The sequence below is a fragment of the Lytechinus variegatus genome, chromosome 15 (assembly GCF_018143015.1).
Source record: "Lytechinus variegatus isolate NC3 chromosome 15, Lvar_3.0, whole genome shotgun sequence".
Lineage (NCBI taxonomy): Eukaryota > Metazoa > Echinodermata > Echinoidea > Temnopleuroida > Toxopneustidae > Lytechinus > Lytechinus variegatus.
This window is the reverse complement of record NC_054754.1, coordinates 8,426,730-8,450,518: the sequence shown is the minus strand read 5'-3', so window position 1 is coordinate 8,450,518 and position 23,789 is coordinate 8,426,730. Positions and strand designations below refer to the sequence as shown.

Sequence of the window (23,789 nt, the reverse complement as noted above, 5' to 3'; positions counted from 1 at the left end):
GTGTATGTTTATATGAATAAAAAATATGTGCCGAAGGATTCTGGAAGAAAATGTGTAATTGCTGAGAAATAAGCACGGATTTAGGCACTTCCGTCGGGTCTTTATTCCCGCAATATAATATACACTGTCCCATCTGTGTTGGTGATCTTCAGTGTGATTGTTTTTCAGCTTAGATTTTATGATTTTACAAAGTTCAGTTCATGTAACTCTACCAGATCTAGATCGACGATGATATAGTAATACTTAACTTAACCTTGGTTTTACAGACTTTCTCACGAAATCAGTGTTTTACTGCAACTACTGTAATTTAGCTTTAAGAACGACTGGGGATCCTTTCTTGTAGTATATGATATTCACCATTAAATGGTCATTAGTGATTATTTAGCGCATAAGAATGGTTCACCAGTCGTTCGCGAAGTCCCTCCTAACTTATGAAGAGCTTTATGAAATGGCCCCTGGATTTATACATGTAATTCTTTCCAGGTTTTAAACAACACGCTGCTTCTATCTGGTGCTGAGATGGGATGTTGTCATCTGCATTGTAAGTCATAAATTCGAAAGCATGTACCATATGCAATTATAATACATGCATACTTTTTGATGTTTGATGTAATTGTTAGGATGGAGGTTTCAAATAAGCAGCACGCCCATCCATGTTCCATCCTACATCCCAAGAAAATTTGAGCTCATATTAATTATTATGCACTGTGAAAGGTGCCCTCATGTCATGGGAATACCATGTGCTACTGGTGCATTGAAAATGGAATCAATCATAAAGAAAAGCAATGATTGTATATTAAGATATTTACTGGTTGTTACTTATGTTTTGTCACCAATTGTAAAATCAGTCTGTTCCTTTTCATGAAAATAAATCCTTGTTACAAAGTTTATGATGAATTTGCTTGTATTTATAAATTTGAACCTGTACACTTGGAAAGCTATTTCATGTTTAAAAGTGTCTGAAAGATTGATAACGCACGTTAATTCCATTTATAATCTGTCCCTGACCAAATTGATGAAACAAGAGATGTCTGCTTCATGAAGAAAATAACTCTAGCTTTGCATCTTGATTGGCCATTGAAGCCCATTGCTATGGTAATTATAAAATGGTAGCATAACCATAAAATGTTAGTTCTGTATGAAGTAGGCTGCATGTCTATCCATATGTCAATATAACAGATCAAAGTTAGGCTGTTAACACAGAAAAGAGCGTTAATGAGAGATGTACGTGTAGTTTGATGATAAAAAAAGGATGAGTAGTAATAGCACCATGAGAGAGTGAGAAAGAAAGACAGAAGAGGGGTGGGGATAATGAATGGCAGATCATGTGCAAGGCAAAGAATCAGAGCGAGAAGGGAAATGAATGGCAGATATGTATGTGGGAGACGGGGTAAGAAAGATATATCGAGAGGGAGAGATCAAGTGGCAGAAATGTATAAGCGAGAGAGGGAGGACAGGAGAAATGAGTATGAAAGAGAGAGAAGGGGGGGGGGGTAGAGAACGAATGACGGATGGGTAAATCAAGAGAAACGATGGTATAGGGAGCTCCGTGATATAATGACATTGGTAACAGTTACATGGTTACAGTATTCCAAAAACGTGTGAAGACATTTTGCTGAAAAATATCCAGTAATAATTTTTTTTTACAGTTAAAGATGAAAATGATTCAAGCTTACTGAACCATAAAAATTGTGAATTGTCAGGAGACGTATAAGGCAGGGGCCGTGGAGCGTTTTTGAAAGTGGGGCGGGGGATTAATTAGATTTGGCACCCTCAGCTTTGCTCGAAGATGGAAAGCTAACTTCTGGAGCTTCCTGTGACTTATTTGGTGTAGATGGTCCGGGATAACGGGATGACTTTCATTCGATTCAGCTTGTTTGGGATTGAAGAAATTCTTTATGCTAAGCCGAGTTTTGGGCCTTTTAGGAGGCGACCCCAGCATGACCTATCAAAATTAAGGGAAACGGGAACCGATTTTCAGTTTCTAAATAAAACCGAAAATAAAATGGCATAGACAAATTTTATATTTCTAGCACCATGATATCAGACACAACAGAAGTTAAGATATTGTATCACAAATCTCCCAAAATTATCACTTTCAGTTTTGGAAAGTAACACTGCAGCATTTCTGTATGTACATGTATACTCTCCCGATACTTTCTGACGCATAACTTGACTGAGCACATATTTTGTTACAGCAATCAGTTATGAGTGTTGGAACAGTATTCTTAAATCACTTTGCTAAAATTGTGTGATAAAAGAAACAAAAACCCAAGGAGAGAATCATGAGAATTTAAATCAAGCAAAATGTTTTATCAAAATCAGTGTGAAATAGAATTATAGAAGTTTGAAAAGTCTTGTGCTTTCTGTGGGGATCCTCAAATTGGCAAACATGCAAGCTTCAAAATTGCTGATTTTGTAGACAATTCTCCATTTGTTTTGTACACAAATTTTCAGATTTTTCCAGTTATCTTTCAAATTGTACTTTGCCTCCATCAGAGCACAATATATGTCATGGGAAAATTATAATTCACACCACATATGATAATTTGAAATACATGTATGTTAAATGAAGGGAAAAACTTGTTTTGAATTGCTCCTCTCATCTTTACTCTTTCCATTACGATTGATTCTCTCCTTTAGTTTTGGTTTGCTTTAAAATGTTAAGCCAGTAATACCGTTTTTACACAGGCTAAAATTTCCTTAACCCCGTACTATAGGTGGGGCTACATTGCCATTTAGCCCCACCTATAGTACGGGGTTAAGCTTAGCCCACTTTCTTTTTACACAGCATTTTTGCAAAGTGGGCTAACCCCACCTTTAGTACGGGATTATTTGGCCCTGCAAAAAAAGCAGGGTTATCCCAGCAAATGCGGTGCTAAGAGCGATAGTACGGGGTTAAGATCGCTAGTGTAAAACGAAAGTGGGCTAAGCTTAACCCCGTACTATAGGTGGGGCTAAATTGCCATTTAGCCCCACCTATAGTACGGGGTTAAGGAAATTTTAGCATGTGTAAAAAGTGTACGAGTGAAGTACTTGTACTACGAATGATCGACAAAAACCACTAGTCCGGGGTTAGCGAGTTTCGTGTGTGAAAAGCAAGCATTCCTTATCCGGGGTTAGCAATAACAATTTGGCATGTGTGAAAAGGAAAAAAAATAGTACGGGGTTAAGGATAGTACGGGGTTAGCGATAGTCCGGGGTTAAGAAAATCCTGTGTAAAAAGGGTATAATATGAAAAAGAGGAGGGGGGGGGGCTCTCAAATTATATTTTGATGGGGGATGTGCCTCACGAAACCCTGCAATGGGGTCTAAGGAACTGACCACAAGGTAAAATGAGGTTTTGGGAACTATACACGGTACTGGGCGGTGTCTACTGAACAGGTTCGCGGTACAGTATACGGTGAACGCTAGCACTGTAAATGTATATGTGGGTGCTAGTGGTGCATAGAGCTCGTTTGTTGAGTATAAAGAACACAAAACACCTGAGAAAGAGAAAAGAATGAACAGTTTCATCTCACGAGTAAGACACTTCTTTTTATTCTTCAAGAATAGAAGCAAATAAATACATAATATACATATAGTTGATCTCTGTAAAACGGGTAAATATGGAAAATAGAAATAATGCTAGGACGGACATGGCAATCAGTAATCTATACACATATATACATGAAATATTCACAAGTCAACTGGTAAAAGATGTTGCAAAAGTTATACAACTGATATCAAGGATTGAAAGTAGCTCATCATGGAACCTGTACAAAACAGTACCTATATACCAGCTTGTACATTGTAAGTCTGCACCAGACCAGTAAATACTTAGGGTATGTTAATGCTTCCATTGCGGAGACAGGATCAGCGTTTTCAAACGTTACAGAATGCTGATCGCAAACATGGTTCTGGAGATGCTGTTTATGCTTAATTTTTCAGAGGCGAAATTGCAATCTGCAGCTTGCTTTGCATCGTAATTTTCATTGAGCAGGAAAGTGAGGTCAAATTGGGCGCGCCCTCCTTTGGAAAGTTCTTTTTTCGAGTGTTGTTATGGTCGACTATTATTGAATAATTTCTGATCTTTTCATAACATGGAGCTACTTGACATAGCCGTAAAATTTCTATCATGGTGAGGATAATAGTAAGACATAATGAAATATATAAGTATACATATATGTATCAAGTGACTAAACACGTTCACGATCGTGGTTCTGTTTATACTTCCCCAGAATCCCTGATTCTGGTCAAACAACGTTTAGAAACGCATCTTTTCATAAGTTTATGATCGGCGTTCTGAAACGTCGTTTAAATAAAAGTAAGCATGGACACAACCGTGTTTTGGACTGATCACGTATGAAAACGCTGATTCTGAAAAGTGGAAGCAAAAACACACCCTTCGTTTTGTTTGAAAGTGTCACTATGACACACAATCTATAAATTTGTTCTGTATAACTGCATCAAAATTATCTCAAATATTTTACTCCTTCATACTCTCATTAATAGTTTTCACAGGAGTAATATATATGTTATGTTCTCTTCTTTCAATCAGTTCTTATCATAATTCCGAAATGAACATCGAGGCTTAAGAATATTCTTTTGTAATTTTCAAAATCTGGATATCCATGACATGGACATTTTTTTCACTGTCTCGTATGTTTCACAATATCTCTACACTACAGTACATGCTAGAAGCATTCATATACTCTAGCTCCTACTGCATGTTACTAGTACAGCAAAGTGCTTCCAGAATATAAGAAAATACAATTAGAAATACATACAGATTACAAGATAGATAGAGGTAGATATATTTACAATATACTATCCTATATGTTGCACAAAATATTCAAAATATAGTAAATATAACATATGTGGAATATCAACATAGAGCCACAAATCATCAAACTTTCATTTGCTTTTTGCTCTTTCAGCAATCTTTAATATATAGGGATGCCAGTTGGAATTGATCAGAGGGCCTGAAAATTACCTAGAAGACAATATTTTGTACACAAAAATGCTAAAACTATGGCCTGAAAATAAAATGCCAGAGCCTGATTTCAGGCCTTTGCCTGAAAACTGACATCCCTGAATATATGTTCAGTATAGGCAGTTGATCATGTTTATGATATGCAGTTTATACCGTTTATATCCTACAAAGTCAGATTACTGCTCAAGGCTTAGTGAATTTACAGCTGCAATCAGAGGACAGACACATTTTGTATTTATACAAATAAAGAGGAAGAATAATTGGTATATATTACAGGAAGAAAGAGATTGAAATATAAATAATCATAGAAATACATGAATGCAATAGGCACAAAATTATTCTACAAAATGTTATCTGTGTATATCAGCAATTAAGGCATATAATTAAGAACTTAATCTCCTATTGCAATATGAATTAAGAGAAAAATATATACATGTATATGTTGTTCGATAGTGTACCTAGTATAGTATTTATACATGAACAAATTATCATGGAATGTTACTCTATTAGTGACATTTTCAAACATACAGTATGTATGCCACCAGACTGAATTCATTGAAATGGTATCTCTAATATTTGAATAATTGGACAACTATATACAATGTATGTATAAGTCAAAAGATTTGAGTACATATGTACATGGTTCATGACATCATGCATCTCTATACACGTTAGGCACAATAAACATATTTGCATAGAGAATAACATTGCATAGGAGAACCTTCAACCATTTTCAAATTAAAAACTCTATGTCTCATAAACTGCTTGAAATTTTATTCTTAAAGAATATGATTTGAATTTAAAAACAAAAGTTGAAGAGGGGGGGATGTAATTACTCTTCAACATCTTTTGCAATAAATTCTCTGTGCCAGAAAGTCTACTCAAAGCTAGATAGTTTAACCTTTACTGTACACTAGTTAAAATTTTCACAAGAATTATGTTAATTATGCTTATAGATTCAGACATTTACAAACCCCAAAATAGGATCTGCTGATCACCAAAAAACTTCATTCAAATATTGGTAATATGATACCTAGTTCTGTTATTTTACAATACAGATCGGTAGATTTAGCCATAAGACAGAGTGGAATGTTTACTGCATATGAATATAAAACAAGATATTCTCAAGAGCCAAACATGGTTAACTGCCTGACAGTAATAATAATATGACACTAATAATAACAGGCATTTATATAGTGCCATCTATCTAGTTTTTGTTTAATCATGATAATGGCATTTAAATGACAAGTATTCACTTACATACAGTGTCTATACAAACAATGGTAATACAATATATTTGTAGATACTACTTTGCATGCCAAGTGTAATATAGGCATAGCATATCACATGTTACAAATTATTTCAGTCAAAATTTTGCAATACAATTCACACAATATTCAACTCTGAAAGATAGAAAATGGAAAATTTTTATTTGTATTTCTCTATTTTTTTGTTCAGGCTTTAGCTTTACATACATCAAATAGATATGTATGGGGTGTGATAAATCTACATGATTACCTTCTTTCTGGAGAACTTTCTTGTAAAAAATTCTGGAAAATAATAAAGACCTACACACATTAGTAACAATCTATGCTGCAGTGTGAAAGTTGAATGGTGAAATAGTCCAAGATCAAAGAGCCATTCCCAATTCTTGAGGAAAAAAATAACCTATTTATCAGATTAAGTGAAAATAAAATTTTACACAGTATCTGGGATTCTATGAGCAAAAGATGTGAATATACAACCCTGCTTCATGAATCAGAAGACCTTGACTCTAGGATAGTCACATAACCTTTATTTGCTTTGAAGATTTATCTCGATTATCAGATGATAGATTTCTTCACTTTTTCCTGGACTTAGCAGAGCCTCTTGAACCAATGGATGTTCTGGACGTCGGGCGAGACAAAGAGGCGTTTGAGCTCGACGTCTTCCTCCCAGGAGTTGGTGGGGGTGATGGGGTGATTGTAGGGGTGGGGAGGGGGCCAACGCCCGCTACCCCAGGCCTCATAGGGGGTGTTGACTGTGCCCCCATGGTATCCTTGGTGAAGGTAGTCAGCGGGGTTTCCGATGGGGACATCATGGTGGAACCTGGGGCAGTGGTGGTTGCTTCCTCGGTGATGGGCGCCTCTGGGGCCGTCTTAGGGGGCTCGGTCGATGCCCCTACCACAGGGCCGGGAGTCGCAATTGGAACGGCCGGAGTGGCGCTCTTTCGCTCCAGGGCACGCGCATGTTCCTGGATTGTCTTAAGCTGTTCTTCAAGTTCTTGGACTCGCTCTTCTGCTGTCTGCGCTCTCTCTTCAGTTGCACTAGGACAATAAAGGGAGACACAAGATTGCTTTCAAGATCAATCATCCAGATTCACATTCACTGTGGGTATCCATAAATTGGCCTTTTTATGACTCATAATAAAATCTCTCTAACGGCAAACTAACCTTCTAACCTAACATTTAACTCCTATCCTCATATTATTCTGAACAAAAAACAACAACAAAAAAAAACATATCATTACACCTAATCCTATACTCAGAGAAATAAAGACAAGATATAAATGCTGGGTCACCACTGAACAGGTTACTATTGCATATAAATCCTGCTACTGCATTAAATATCATAACAGGGCTCAGCAGCCAATCAACATCTAGAATCCATGGTAATTATAATAGTGACAAAGTAACTAGAAATATCACCCAAGGTGATAACTGGCAATACCCCTAACATGACAACCTGAACATACATGCATATAAATTAAAACAAAATCCCCCCCCCCCGATTTGTTACCATTTCACACCATAACATCGATCATCACATTACAAGATACTTTCATTCTTGCATGTGAAAGATCAATGTGTTTGCCAAGTCTTATGAGCACTGACCAAAAACTAAGGAAGTAACTTGATTTGCATGATATTCAACGGATCAACCACATGCTGATTACTATTTACTGTTCAATATTTGTTTGGCGGGGTTGTTGTTGTTGTTTTAGCTTATACGGCGTCTATCATTCAGCAGTGAATATTTGCACCAATATAGTGTAAATATAGGGTATAGTGACTTACAGTAGCTGTTGTTGAAGGCTCTTGACGGCTGTCAGCGCCTCATAAGCTTTAGATGTATCTGGCGTCTTAGAGGCAGAATCCAACAGCTTGGCAGGGGTTGCTTCTTTAGGGGCCGACTAGGAACAAAATACATCAGATAATACTTTATCGTTATCAAGAACTAGTTAGATACAAGTGAGCTCTTAATGAAGTTGGCACACTATAATTTTTAGGCACATATAAAAATATTTGGCAGTTGTAAGTTGTTTGGTTCTGATGAATTCATTCATTCAGTGACCAAAGAGTTCTGACCTTCTCATAATCTTCATTATTTTATACAAATATATGGCTTTTTTTGGGGGGGGGTGGGGGGAATTCTGGTAAAATTTGTATTGTAGCCACTACCGCAACTTAAAACTTTATATTATATCAATTCAAAAAGAGCCAATCAAAATCAGCAAAGCTGTCAGATTTGGGAACTTGTCAGATAATAATCGTTGATGAAATACCTCCCAAATTGTGAAGTACAATGGCCTGAGAATAGATAAGTTAAATCAAATGAAAATATGTGAATGCCATGATATTGGGTTAGACGGTACCTGAGGGGGTTGGTCTTTGTTCTCCTCTAGACTCTGAGTCCAGACGTTCTGATCAAATCCCAATACTTGCATCTCATTCATATTAACAAGGTCATCTGCACCTGGGGTGGAGCCGGGCAAGACAGAACGCTGGCTATTGGCTGTTGATGGAGTCTAATGAAAACAGAGAAATTTAATAAATCACTACAGTACATGCATGAGCAAGATAATGTGTTTGCATAAAGATATTTCAATGAAATACCACGAAAGAGCAAATTTTAAATATTTAATAAATCTAAATAAAAACAAAACAAAAAATTCAATATTCATGAAAAGAATCGGCTGCGGTCTGTAATCTCTTCAGAATGCAATGATGTTTTGGTAGTTGTGTGCTGGACTGAATAGTTAAAAAAATCTTGACAATCATGCCCATATCCAAAATAGCTTCATTTCTCTTTTAATCACAACTTTCAGAAACCAATTCCTTTATTAAGTGAATTGCAAATGTTTAAATCTCCCAACTCAAAATGGTTGGTTATTCTAAAAACACTCTTGATTTACTTTTTTTTTTCTACAAAAAAAAAAACGAACACCCACCATGAGCTGGTTTCCTGTCGCTGGTCTAGGGGCAGGGGCAGCCAATGGGGCAGCTACAGGGGCCGTGGATGGGGCACCTGATTTAGGTGTATCCAGACGTTGGGTGTCAGCTGTGCCAGGCGGCCTGTCTACCATTGTCGTGGGGGTTTCTGTTCCAACAAGCTGTTAACATAGGAATCGAAACGGATAGAGTTCATGAATTTCATTCTAAAAGTGGGCAGGTAATGTTTTTTTATGCATGGGGGGGGGGGAGTCGAAACCTCTATTTTTCTCTCCCGCGATCAAAAAGTATTTCTCTCCCTATTCCTTCTTGATATTCTCCTCTAAAATTCCCTTCCTCATTTCTGTTTCAATATCTTTCTTTCCTGTTATACATTCTCATCACTTTCTCTATGTTAAAGGTCAAGTTCACCACAGAAAAATATTCATTTGAATACATAGAGAAAAATAAAACTAGCATGATGCTGAAAATTTCATCAAAATTGGATGTAAAATAAGAAAGTTATGGCATTTTAAAGTTTCGCTTATTTTTCACAAAACAGTGATATGCACAACTCAGTGATATGCAAATGAGAGAGAAATGATGTCCATCACTCACTATTTATTTTGTTTTTTATTGTTTGAAATATACACTGAATGACTGAACTCTATAATATTAAACAATGCTAATTCCACGTGTTCAAGGAGGAATAAATCATTGTTTCACTTGACAATGAGGAGAAAATTAGATTTCATATAATAAAATACAAAATAAATAGTGAGTGGTTGACGTCATCAGTCTCCTTATTGCATACTGAACAGGATGTGCATATAACTCTTTGGTGAAATTAAGTGAAACTTTAAAACGTCATAACTTTTTTATTTCACGTCCGATTTTGATGAAATTTTCAGTGTTATGCTTGTTGGATTTTGCTCTTTTTATTCAAATCAATTTTTTGTTGGGGTGAACTTGTCCTTTAATAATGATATATTTATTGTACCTTTATCTCTGTCACTCTTTCCCTCCATTCCTCAACACTCCCATTTCTGCTACATCAATTAAAGTGTACACTGGACAATCATAATAACAAAAGTCTGCATTAGGCCTACTATTAATTTGATGTGATTGCCACTCGGTCTAATAACCAAATATGGCTAACAGCTGGTTGAAACGGTTTCCACTACGCCTCAGAAGTTTTAGGATTGTTCCAAAGGTATCTCTTGGGTGTAACTCTTACATACGCTCTAAATACTATTTGTATACTATTTCACCTCTCCTCTGTCTGGCATGCCTGGAGTAAAGGGTGCTGTCTGGCTATCCTCCCTAGGATCAGAGCCCTGCATCCCATCAGGGACATGGAGTGGAGTCGGTAGGTCCTCGCCCCCAAGCCGAGCCATCTCAACGCTTCGAAGCTCATCCATCAAGATGGTTGCCATGTGGATCCATTCGCCACATTCAGATTTAATCTTCTTCAGGTCACGGTATTCCTGGTCCGCATTCGGTTCCCCGTCATCAATCTTCTTCTGCATCTCGGTCGATACTATGCTCGAACAACAGCTATGGATAAAGTCATTGTCACATTGAGTTATTAGGTTTTCTTTTGACCTTCTGAGCCAGTGTCATTGAATCTTGTCTTTCTTTATACCTTTAATTAGAAAAGCTGAATAAATAAATATTGATAATTAAAGTAAATGCTCAGCTCAGATATGCAAAACATTCTGAATGATAAATGGGAATGTCATGGTATCACTGATTCTATAGATATTTTTTTATCTTTTATGAAATAAGGTCTGAATGACACTGATTCCAGAAAAGAAGATATCATTACCAAGCATTGAATGAGTTAATAATAAAATAATTTTAAGAACAAAGCCAATAAGCTGGAGTTAAAAATCAAATCAGTGCAGAAGTAATCAACTAACACACGTTCGCTGCACTGTATCTCCAAACTCTACCCTGTGAATTACTTGTTACCTCCTCACGATTCATACTTTACATATATGACCATCATTTCATAGTTCCCCTTGACTATCATAAATATATGAGCATTAAAAGTATTATGGTGAGAAGAAGTGAATGAAGAAAAAAGTTGCTGAAAAACCATGAATGTAGTCCTGAAAAAAGAATAATTTTCTTTGACTAAAGCATGACAAAGAAGAGAGTCCATCGTTTAAAAAAAATCAGCCCCTTTACAAACTCTTTTTAAGAGCTAAGAATAAAAACAGGAGTGTTTCACACAAAGCTTTGTCAGTAATTTTCACTGAGTAATTGGTTTTCAGCCAATCAGATACAAGGATTTGCAGTAGCTTATAACACTGGTCAGTGAAAGGCACTGACTATATGTTTCATGAAACACTCTCCAGTCCTCTTCAGGTCTACATAATGGTATTTCTGAAAACCTGATCCTCATCCTCACACCATATTATACCAGTCGGTCATACCTTGAAATGTAGTTTGAGAATGCTGTAATTCGATCGAATAGCCCCACAGCCTTCTCCTGTATCTTAGTAAGACTCCAAGCGCTGGCCATACAGGCATCGATCACTTCCTGTGGACTCTCTGGAGGGTTGGGAGCTAGACGTAGTAAGACCTGGATCATCCAGTGAACCATGTCCGCATGCAGGACAGACACCTAGTAGGCAAATCACCAATGATGACATCAATAATAATACCAGCGAAACACCTCTGTAAGTCCCATCTGCATCACGCAATTAAATGCAGGCAATACAGGTTTCCTTTAAAAAGTTCAGAAAAACTGGGATTTCCTGACATTTCACCAATATACTGAAAGCTATCACAATTTGTCACACAGTTGGTGACATATCAGGAAACCCACTTTAATTGTACTAAGTTCTGCATAAACTATATTTCTCTTCATTGACTGTAAAATGTACACAGGAAAAAGAAGAAAGTTATCTGTATATGATTTCAAAGCAAATTGAGTGATATACAACTAAAATATCAGAGATATTCCAAGAGCCAGGAAAGTGACTGCATGATATTGTTCATATGTTAACTGAATATGAATGCCCTTGATAAGCACTTAATAGCCCTTATATGTGAGTTGGAGGCTCAAGAACTGTTACTTACCTGTTCAAGGAGTTTAGAATCCTGACTATCAATTCCATTGATCGTTGCTGCCACCCACTTCTGAGCAAGTCTAAATACATCCTCCTGTATCATCCTGTACAATGAAAAAAAAAATGGAAGAGCCGTGGTGTAGTAGTTCTGACTCTCGCCTTGTAAACAGAGGGTCGTGTATTCGAATCCCACCGCAGTCTAGCGTTCTTTGGCAAGGCATTAATCCACACTTTGCCACTCTCAACCCAGGTGCTAAATGGGTACCCGGTAGGATGTGAAAGATATTGTATGTTTGATTTTGCCAGCGCCATAATGAAGCTGCAATGAATGCAAGGAATGCTCCCCAGGGAGTGAAAATTGTGCACTTTTCGTGCGGGGTTGAAATGAATCCAATGACCGGGGTAATAATATGCTGTAACACGCTTTGAGTCATTCTGGGAAAAGCGCTTTATAAAAATTGGCTATTATTATTATAATAAAGACTTAATTATAGTTTACATAACATGTTGGACCAAAGGAAATGAAAATTCTCTCTCCAAAGTCAATTCTATGTAAAACTTCTTTTAGACCTGACTAATAGTAACAATCATATTTTTTCACTTCATTTACATCTCTTAAACTTACTAATTCCTATCATGAATTCAAAAGGTTGTATTCAGGCACTGAAGACTAAGGATGAAATCTATGGACCTGAACCAAGAGATCAGTGGTTCAAATCCCATAGTGGCACTTGTATCATTTGGGCTAATCATAAGATGCATATCTGATGTCAAGTCTAGCAGGCCCCTGAAGAATTATCTTACGGAAATTCTACAACCTAAATTTCTGCTTGGCTTTAATACCATTTCATATAAAACATGAGCTCCCCTTTCAGAGAGGCTAATGTTGGCTCAGTTGGTAAAGTGTCCGTCTCACAACCGGGAGGTTGGGGGTTCAAACCCGGCCATGTCACACCAAAAGACGTTAATAGATGGGAGTTGCTGTTACCCTGTTTGGCGTTCAACGACTGAAAGAATAGAGCCTCGTCGATCTGGCGCTGCACACACCGGCTGCCAGGCCCACGATCAATTTAGGCAAAGCAAATTTTCAGAGATTTCATTTCATGTCTATTTCAAACAATAAAATATGGATTTTCATTTTTTTCTTCCAGGTTTTGGGATGATACAGAGAACTATCCTAGACAACTGGTATGGGTTTGAGAGTTGGGTGGTCACATAATGGTCAATCTAAAATTGTACTTACGGATTGAAAGGTTTGCCTTCAGCCTTGTCATCCTCCGACTGCTCGGAGCCAATACTTTTCTCGACATCATTGATGGTAGTTATCCAATCAGAGAAGAGTTCATAAAGCCGCAGCCATTCTGCTTCCATCGGCATAGCACCCCCATTCAGGATACTGTTCAGTTTGGTGTCCCAACTCTCAAGGGCATTGGTGATTTGAATGAATCCTTTAGCAGTGCCTTCATGTTAAAGTTGATAGACATGATTACACAGTTGCCACGATACATATTCAATTACATGATTTATTTTTATGCTAAATTAATCAATGACCTAAATGAAATACGACTGATATTGACCTGTACTGAAACTGATGAAGAACTTGCTATTGTGTCAACATAAATAATTGATATATGTAATTGTTATTACTTCTTTGAATTATATCTGAATATAGTTTTACATGAGTTACCATTGTGGAGCGTTGTGGCCCAGTGGATTAGTCTTCTGACTTTGAAACAGAGGGTCATGGGTTCGAATCCTAGCCATGGGGTTATTTATATCGGCAAGAAATTTATCCACAATGTGCTGCACTCGACCCAGGTGAGGTAAATGGGTATCTGGAAGGAATTTATTACTTGAAATGGCACCCAGGGGACGCATTTGGCAGTGATATGCGCTATATAAGCATGTTGGTATTATCATTATTACAACAAAATGAACAAATAAAAATAACTTGCCATTTTCTCCATTCACTCTTATGTGAAGCTGCTTACACATAGCCTCACACACCTGTTATAAAAGCAAACAAAAACTTGGTGTAAATGATACATATCAATACAAAGCACATTAAATAATATATTTTCTGAATTAAAAAGGATCTTTTTTAATTTTCCAAACAGAAACTACCTTTGGGCAAATGGGATTCAAAAACTCCATTCACACAGTCATAAAATAGATCAATAGCTCTTTATATCAAATGAACTCCACTTGGGTATCTAGTCATTATATTGGTGAGTTATAACCCTTTAGATAAATTAAAATAAACAAGCCCTATTATTCATATATTCAAATTATGAATTCCTCATTTTATTAATGGATAATTTTGTCTTCCATCTATTCAATTGCTGTATGTATAAGTCTTGATATCATCGTTACCTGTATTCATTTATTTAATGAAATCATTTGTTTACTAATTCTTTCACTTGTTTATTTATTTATTTACTCTCAATGTGCAGGCTCCACAGTACGCTAGATATACTTTTGTAGGCATATGTTGTAGAAGACAGAGAACACATACTTGACGTTTAGGCAGTCGGGACTAAGACATGCCCACAAAAGAATACTTTTCCCTGAAGCCTCCACACTGATTCATTCTTTGCCATAGAAACCATAAAAAATTACTTCATATACTCTATTGTTTATCTATAGATTAATCCATTAATTCATCTGTATTTCAGGGTAATGTATTTTTTTTACTTCTAAGTAGCTCACATGATTTCAACAATAATTAAACTCACTAACAGAAACTGAACAGATGACAAATCTCTCAACAATCAACCCATAAATGACCCCAAAACACAATATTAAAATTCAGACCCATTTATCAAATTACTTTCACTGCAATTAAAAAAAAATTATACACATATACATACGGGCACTGCATGCTAGGGAATCACGAAATATGTGCAACAAGTTTAGAATTTGAAAAAAAGGAGTGAAGAATATAGATAATGGTGTGGTATAAATCAGAAGAGAAAAAAATACATAAGATCTTTAAAAAAAATGAAAATTTGGTTTATCCTCTAATATACTAGTTCTTTACCTAGATATTTAATTCTACACAAAATAAACATCACTATAAATCATAATAACACTCAATGAAGAAATGACAATGTGAGATTTTGAAATGAAGTGAAATGGGTGTAAAAGTATAAAATGCACACAAAGGAATGATCTTTACCTCTTTCAAGCGCTAACATTGTACATTTGAATGCAAATAAATAAATAAAATAGATTTCTCATTAGCATGTATGAATAGCAAAAATTATCACACTCGAACAATGATGATTAGTGAGCTTTTCCATTAACACATAAAAGTATTAATTCATCTACAGATATGGAAATTACTACTTATAACCTCATTTCTTGTTACTAAAGGAATAGTTATCTTCTATTTACATGCAAGTTATGTTTTGAATAGCAAGGCAAAATATAACATCTACTGTTATTATTAATCATTAACAATATTCTAGATTTAAAAAAATTACATTATATAATATCTGGGGTTTTTTATATGATAAAATTATTTTGATGGGGCATATATTTTTTTTGAACGAGAGCGCCATTAAAAACCAATCAACAACAACAACATAACATGACCGCTTATGATTAGAGAATTGTTAAATCTCAATGCTCAAAATTCATATGTGCTCCAACGTTTTTGTTGCATATCATTTACTAAATGAATAAAATATTTTCTATTACATCAAATTAATTTACTACAATAAAATTTTTTCTAGTGTGTTACTTAATCAATAAAAGATTAATCTGTTTAAATAATATATTAATTAAGTGCATATCATTATCATTTCCAATAGGGAAAAGAGAGATTTATTTGTATTATCATTAACTTTCAATTCATAAAAGGAAATTTCACACAAAATGTACCACCCTACTTTCAAGCAAAAATGCAATAATGAAAAAAAAGGCAACTTTTTTTTCTTTTTACCTCAGTTGTCTGCAGGGTGAAGCCATGATGAAATAAACAAAACAAAACAAATGAACAAAAATATGTCAATACAAATATGGATATGAATGTTATGATAATATGAAGTGCTATGATAGGTTTTATATGGAGTGCTATGAGAAGCAAATTTATATTTTACAGGCTTATTATGCGGTTGCATCATTGCTCTCAACGAGCCTGGGACTCTAGGCTTGATATTTGTATATAATAAATGTCAACAAAAGTTTACTTCAATATACATGTACAAGCACGTGTGATGGGCGAGGTGGTACTAATTCATGGGAATGAAATGAAAATACATGTAATTTTATGGGTCAGTCAGTGTTACGATGTAGCCTAATTAGCCCAGTACTCACTATTAGATATCAGCATTATACACATTTTTCATAACCTTAGCCTACTTATCTCTGTTACATGACTTAATGGATTAATATCAAATGAAGCATAATATAGGCCTATACTCTTTAGATATAGTACAGAATTATAAAACATTAATAATAAAGCGCAAATAATGGTTAGAGCAATGCATATATCCTTTTTTTATTTGAAAATTAAGAATTAGGCCCCATTTGAATAAATAACATAAAATACTATTGCATAATAATACTCTGGAAATAAAATGTGGATTCATTTGATTGATATAATCAAAATATGGCAAATGAAATCATTTTATCTTATGACTACTAACAATTGACACATGAAAAGTTAATATAATGAATTAATTGGGATGAAAAAGGGAAAAATCATGGGTAGAGGGATCAAATCTCAAGTATTCCAATCACCACCGGGAGGACAACTAGTAAACCATCAAACAATAGGATTTATATAACTTTACATGGATTGCAAACTACTTTAAGGTTGCCATTACTGATCAGAATTAAATATAATTTCAATAAGCAAATGAATCCCTCTATGGGAAAGATTCACATTGGTTTTAGAAATATGCATGGTTTTAGATGTTATGACATATTTGTGCAACCGGGTCCTCAACTCACCATGTTCATTTCCACCAGCTTGTCATGGTCAGGGTACTCAGAACCATCGGTAGGCATGTGCCGACTGAAGATCTGGAGGGCCGTCTCTGTCCATTGATCGGTCTGCTTCTTGATTTCATAGAGACTCTCCTCGTGTCCCAGGAGAATATCTCCACCAAACTTCTCTACTTCCTTGTTCAGGTTCTATGTAGATAATGAGAGATACATGTACATCTAGAAAGAGTGATAACAATCATATGATCGTAATCATAAAATTACAAAATATATCAAGTTCGCATATGCTGTAGTTCAATGTTGTGAAATATTTAAACTAGAAATTTGACGTGTCCAAAGGACACAGATGCTCGCGCTTAACGCGATCAAAAATTCATTCAATATGATTGAACTTAATATCGTGCAGATACCGATATGCATATATATACAATGAACAAATTTAGACCTTTGAACCTGCGGACTCCAAATTCGAACTTAGCCTGTATTTTGGTGTCATCTATGTACACACCAAAAATATCTAAATCCTTTAAATAGTTTTTTAGTTAATGTGCGAAAACCAACTCGCTTATGTAATGAGCCGTTTCCTTTGACCTCTTTGACCTGCGGACTCTGAATTCGAACTTATCCTGTATTTAGGTGTCATCTACTACCTACACACCAAAAAATTTTTAAATCATATTTTTCGAGTTATTGCACGGAAACCAAGTGGGGGGGGGGGCGGACTTCGTCTGCCGGGGCATAAAAATAAAGAAAATTTATAATAATATATTTCACACAGCTGTGCCACAAACACTGTAGAGAAATATATTATACAATAATATCAGGCTTTGAGAAAGTATAGTGGGAATTACTTATCCGAGGTTGGACTGGCAATTAAATTACTATTTTCCCAGAGGGAAGAAGCCCTGAGGGAAAATAGTTATATTGCAGGTCCAACCAATCTAATCACATTGACTTTCACATCCTACTGGGTATCCTACCTGGGTGGAGAGTGACAAACATGGATAAGTGCCTTGCCAAATATTAGGGCCGGGTGGGATTTGAACCCTCGACATTTGGTTTAAGAGTCAAGTGACTGAAACACTACACCATGACACCTCCACAGATTTTCATTAGCATACCTCTTCCCATAGACGGATGTCCTCATATAAAGCTTGGATCATCTCTCTGCTAGGAGCTTGAAGGATGGTGTTAATCTTATCACTCGCTCTGATTAAAATAAACAAGTATTTGAACATTATTTTTCATATTAAAGAATTAGATTAGGATCATGTCAAATGCAACAATCTGAACAGAAATTCTGATTAATACTCCACTGCAAAATAGAAAAAAAGAGAAAAATTATGGGAAAAGGACTAAAGGCAATTTCCCCCAAAATTTAAAGGAAAATAAAAGGATAATGTAGTAGCAAAAGAGGCATGTTGTTATGTCGATGGTTTGGATATAGGGTGTATACAGTAATACATTATTTTGATAAACAGGATTTAGAAAGAAGCCCCTACATATTTTATTTTCTGATGCTCACAGCTAATCTATAACTTTGTACCATGTTTCAATCCTTAATGATGTATATAGAAATGAAATGGAATGAATTGATTGATTTATAATTCAATTCTCTGATTCTGATTAAACTTTTGGTTCCTATGATAGTTGTTTTGATTTCATCCTTCAGACTAATGCGGTGTCGCAAGAAACTTGCGATCAATTGCAAGTCTTTTTGGTCCCGAAATCAATCATATGTCATGTAGTTAATTTCAAATTAGTGATGGATTGCTAATCTTCTCCTTGAAACAAGTAATCTGATTTGCCATAACTAACGTTGATCTATCAGTTGTAAAATTGCAACAAAATATTTGCAATTGATCGCAAATATTTTCGTGCAACACCCCCTAAGAAAAAGAATAAATCATGTGACTTATATGCACTATGGTTTAGACCAATCTACATGTTTCAAAATGAGGAGTATTTCTAAATATTGAAAATCTGTTGCAATGCTTGAGAATGAAATCTAACGATTACGATCAATAATGCACCAGTTATTTCAATTTTTTCACCCTGTGAGAATATATTCTAGAAATCTTGCTTTTTGAAAATAATATGCTCACAGTATTCCCCTACAACTTAATCAAATTATCTGATCTATGTATAAATGGCATGATTTCAGATAAAGTGCACAACTAAATATGAATGGTCTAAGAAATAAATATAAATGGCACCTTGGATTTTAACAATGGTATTATATGGTTTCACTGTATGATGAAGAATTAAATACTCTCCTATAGACAGGGCTCCATACTACTGGTCCGACCTGTTCATGTCGGACCAGTAGATACCCACTTTTTAACTTTTTACACTCTTGTCCAAACATGAAATTTACTGGCCCCAAAATAAAGAAAAATATAAAAAAGACTGAGTTTATTTTGCTTTCTTTTATCCCATCCTTCCCCCTCAAAAAAACTACACAACATAGTTCATGAGAGCCATCTCTCCATTATGGAGAGCCATTTTTATAATTTATAAAAGAGGGGAAAATATCAATTGTACAAGTTTGATATATGTTTTTACTGGTCATGTCGGACCACTAGCTCTGGCTTTTTCTGAAAGTTACTGGCCCGACAGCAATTTTTACTGGTCTGGGATGTATCGCCGAACCGGTGCCAGTGCCGTGCGCTGGTATAGACAACAGATTTTGATGTGTATAAAGATACATATGAAATGGGGGGGGGGAGGTGGCATGGGGCAAATGCCTCAATCCCATTTATGTCCCAAAATGTAAACACTGGCATGCCTTCCCCAATAAAGGGATAATATTAACAATACCACTGAGTTCTTTTTCTTCAATCATTTCCCTGTCAAATTCAGGGCACTTGTTGGTTTTAAAAGAATATCCCTCTCTTTTTTAAAGGAAATATTTGAAGGAACCCACCCAATTTATGTACATCTATTAATTCATCCCTGAAAAGATATGCAAATGTGAACAATCCCAGAATAAATCAAACTGAAACTGGTATTATCTTTCACAGCCTAATGCACATATCACAGAAACACATGTTACACAAAGTGACATTCACATGATATGGATTTACTCGTTCCCAAACCTTTATTAAAATATCCACCTTTGTACAACACCACTGAATTAAGACAAATTACTGCAGAATAAAACTGATTGATAATGTACACTTGGGTATAGGAAAGCAAACTTTTTGACAAAGAGGAATATTAATCAATGTTGTACAGAATGAATACAAACACTTTTATTTTAGCTTTACATAAATAGAAATGGGAGAAGATGAGGCAATAACCGCAATGACACCAAGAGTGAAATTGAAGGAGCATGATCTCAACTAAAGGGTGACTGTGTAGGCCTCAATGAAGAAACGGTACTCCAGAAAAAAAGTATACTATGCTAGATATAGGTTCAAGGGACAAATAATGTTCATGGTGCTTATAATAGTGGTGTAATGCACAAGACAGATGTAAGGAGTTCAGTGCTCAATAAAGGTGCATGGTGCTATAGAAAAGGGTGTGGTACTCAAAGGTGTATGGTGCTAAAAAGGTGCAGTGCTCAATATACATGTTTGTCAGAGAGGTGTAGTGCTCAACACAGGTGAATGCAGCTAAATACAGGTTCACAATGTCTCTAGAAAAACAGGATTGAATAGCAACCTGTGCAAACAAAAATAACACATATTAATGGAAAAAACTTTTCTTAGGGTGCTTGTGACAAAGGTGTTATTTGACTTCACCTGGATGATTGACGCCCAGACATAAAGTCTGACTCCACGATGCTGGCTTCAAGTTGCCCGCTATATCAATTGGTAAGATACAGTTACAGAAAATCATGCAATAAGAATCATTATTAATGAAGCATGCACTGATGGACATTACATATTAACATGATGTTTAAAAAAAATCAGAAAGTTAAAATTTAAATACTGAAAATTTGGAAAGTAAAGCATGAATTTTATAAGTTTCATTATTGATGAATAAAGCATGCAACAACTGTTATAACATAATGGCATTATTATTACAATTCACGCAGAAATTTTATATCATGCAAACATGAGAATGAAAGAATCCATTTTAGAGAAAATGATATAACTCACAGAAAATGGAATCTTACATTTAGCCATGCAAGATTAGAAAGGGAACGATGAAATGAGGCATGCAAAATATTAGCAAAAGTAAAGTAACCAAAAAAAAAAAAGATGAGACATCAGGAAGTCATGTACATTTTCAAAAAGCAGAAATATAAATGCTTGATACCTACAATTAAATGTAGATATTTAGCCAACACCAGTATTTCAAGACGCCCCACTTCTTGTGTTCCCAGAAAGCATAGACCAAGACCTCTAAATGCCTTTCTCACACAAATATTGTCAATTTGAAATATTTCCCCCAGACCTCATAACAACCAACACCAGGGCCTCATAACAAAAAGCATGATTATGTTTAAAGCCTTGTGTTATGCATTATTTGTATAATAGAAACCATGGGTAGAAGTTGATAAACAACATCAATATCTTATAATGATTAACTCAATATTTTTGGCAGTCTACAAACAAATTCTTTAGAAATTTCTATAAGAAATATCATTAGTTTGATAATTCAATCCCCATTCTATAAAGGCCAAGTGTAACTTAAATCTAAAGCAGGTTTGAATAAATAGAGAAATATCCAATAAAAAGTAAAAAAAAATCTATTTATTCAAATGAACATCTTGTTTGGGTTGACTTGACTTTTAAATCATTGACCTTGACCATTCAGTATTGTAGAAAAGGAATTTTTCCCAACACCAAGGGAGAGAGACCTTCTAACCTCCATGAAAACTTCTAAACAACCAATATTGTATTGCAGTGAACCTACCTAAGACAAAACCTTGTCTTTTTATTCATTTCCACTGTGTAACTTGAGTTTTCCAAAGAAATAATACATACAAATTAGTTTCTCCTGTAATGACAATAGGGAGCTTTTGTTTTCCATGAAACATCCGTAACTTCCTTTAATCAAAATGTTGTTTTATTCATTACTTTAGCCTTCACCAAGAAAACAGTTTTAAGATCTGGATGGCGAAACTTCAGATTTGACACACGCCAAGATGGTTCAAGCATTATTGGAGGAGCATTCGTCATGCAAAACAGAAGCTCCTTAACAACAAAGGTAAGTTAGGACAGATAATGAACTTGTATCTGGGTCATTCCATGGGGTTGGGGGAATTTTTGTGACATACCAGAACTCCAATACCGTGTCTCTTGTTAAGAGGGCAAATGTATGCACAAATTTACCAGCAAAAATAAAGGTGTCTCATCAAGTTTCACTTCTCAAGCATCATGATCTATTGCAGATTCACACCTGAGAATTTATTATCAATGTTATGCCTATGTGATGTCCATGTAACGGTGGTAAAAACTTTGTATTTGTTTTGCAGCAAATGTTTTAAAGATCCCCAATATCCAACTGAATTACTATGATTGGACATCATCTTTAAATTGACACATCAAAACTTAACCCCATTTGAAATGACCTTCTCTGTGAAATGAAAAAGCTGATATACCATCATTACATGGACGATTCTGTTGCCCCAACCCCATGGAATGACCCATCTATGATACGCAATTCATTCATGAATTCTATAAATAATCTTATACACTTGTCATACATATCAATAATATGAATATGTTCTCTTCACCGCATTGGGATCAAAATTGGATATTGTTGCTTATACATGACCTCATCTTGTGTGTAATGTACATCCTGGAATTCCATCCCAAACTGACCAAAATCATCATTCCGACACACAGCCACACACACACCAATCATTGTTTTTCTTGATTTACTAGAAATTCACTTTCATGGTCTTCCAGATATACACATCCTCAATTAATTTAATCAGTGAATTTGTAGAGTACAGAAAAAAAAAACTTAAGAGGGCAGTAGAATGCATTAAATGTTATTGTTTCATGTCTAACATAAATTTTCAATTTTAGGGTTAAATTAGCAGTGGCATGCTTAAATTTCTCTTACACAAGGACACTAAATGGGATGGACATACATGTAGGCTGAACAAATAAAAAGATCATACTTGGATCCTCCTCTTTGAAAACTCAGTGCTTAGAAACAGTATTTTGTATAAAACGCTATATGTTACATGCTATTTCTTATCATTAATTGTTGATGGATATTTCAGGAGTCATTCACCTTCAATAAATAACCCAATTTGAAGAGCGATAGTATTTTTAAGCAAGTGAAAATTATTTTCATTTTCTTGAAAAAAAAGGTAATTCCTATGTGTGTTCTGTACGTTTAAAGGAACATATTACTCATCACAATGATACAGACAATGACAAAAATATGTGTTCAAGAAATGCTGAATACTTACACAACTGTACCGTAAAAGAGATCCATCCATTTCTTGATCCCTGATCGGATCAATGCAAGCCGCTCCCTAGATGTGATATCTTCTTGTTTGAGTTCTTTGCTGAAATCTATCATCAACAAGCGATGGCGCTCTACCAGAACCTAGTAGAAATGACAATAGGGTATGTAATAAGATCGAAATAAAAGGTTACTGGAATTTCGGGATTTCAGTAA

The 23,789-nt window shown here is 35.4% G+C and overlaps 1 protein-coding gene across 5 annotated transcripts in view; it reads right to left on the bottom strand.

The window, feature by feature from the left end:
* Nucleotides 1-3,529: 3,529 nt before the first annotated feature.
* LOC121428387 (axonemal dynein light chain domain-containing protein 1-like) overlaps nucleotides 3,530-23,789 on the bottom strand; it is a 34,681-nt gene continuing 14,421 nt past the window's right edge. The window contains exons 16-30 of one of the 5 annotated variants that reach the window (XM_041624978.1): nucleotides 23,578-23,717; nucleotides 20,945-21,004; nucleotides 18,320-18,407; nucleotides 17,205-17,387; nucleotides 16,192-16,200; nucleotides 15,424-15,435; nucleotides 14,201-14,252; nucleotides 13,489-13,705; nucleotides 12,256-12,349; nucleotides 11,607-11,797; nucleotides 10,437-10,722; nucleotides 9,186-9,347; nucleotides 8,610-8,762; nucleotides 8,032-8,147; nucleotides 3,530-7,281 (exon numbers count right to left, since the gene is read on the bottom strand). In XM_041624978.1, the coding sequence (XP_041480912.1) occupies nucleotides 6,816-7,281; nucleotides 8,032-8,147; nucleotides 8,610-8,762; nucleotides 9,186-9,347; nucleotides 10,437-10,722; nucleotides 11,607-11,797; nucleotides 12,256-12,349; nucleotides 13,489-13,705; nucleotides 14,201-14,252; nucleotides 15,424-15,435; nucleotides 16,192-16,200; nucleotides 17,205-17,387; nucleotides 18,320-18,407; nucleotides 20,945-21,004; nucleotides 23,578-23,717 (2,229 nt within the window). In that variant the 3' untranslated portion in view covers nucleotides 3,530-6,815. The remainder of the gene's footprint in view (nucleotides 7,282-8,031; nucleotides 8,148-8,609; nucleotides 8,763-9,185; nucleotides 9,348-10,436; nucleotides 10,723-11,606; nucleotides 11,798-12,255; nucleotides 12,350-13,488; nucleotides 13,706-14,200; nucleotides 14,253-15,423; nucleotides 15,436-16,191; nucleotides 16,201-17,204; nucleotides 17,388-18,319; nucleotides 18,408-20,944; nucleotides 21,005-23,577; nucleotides 23,718-23,789) is intronic. The other 4 variants (XM_041624981.1, XM_041624979.1, XM_041624983.1 and 1 more) reach the window with 4 other exon arrangements.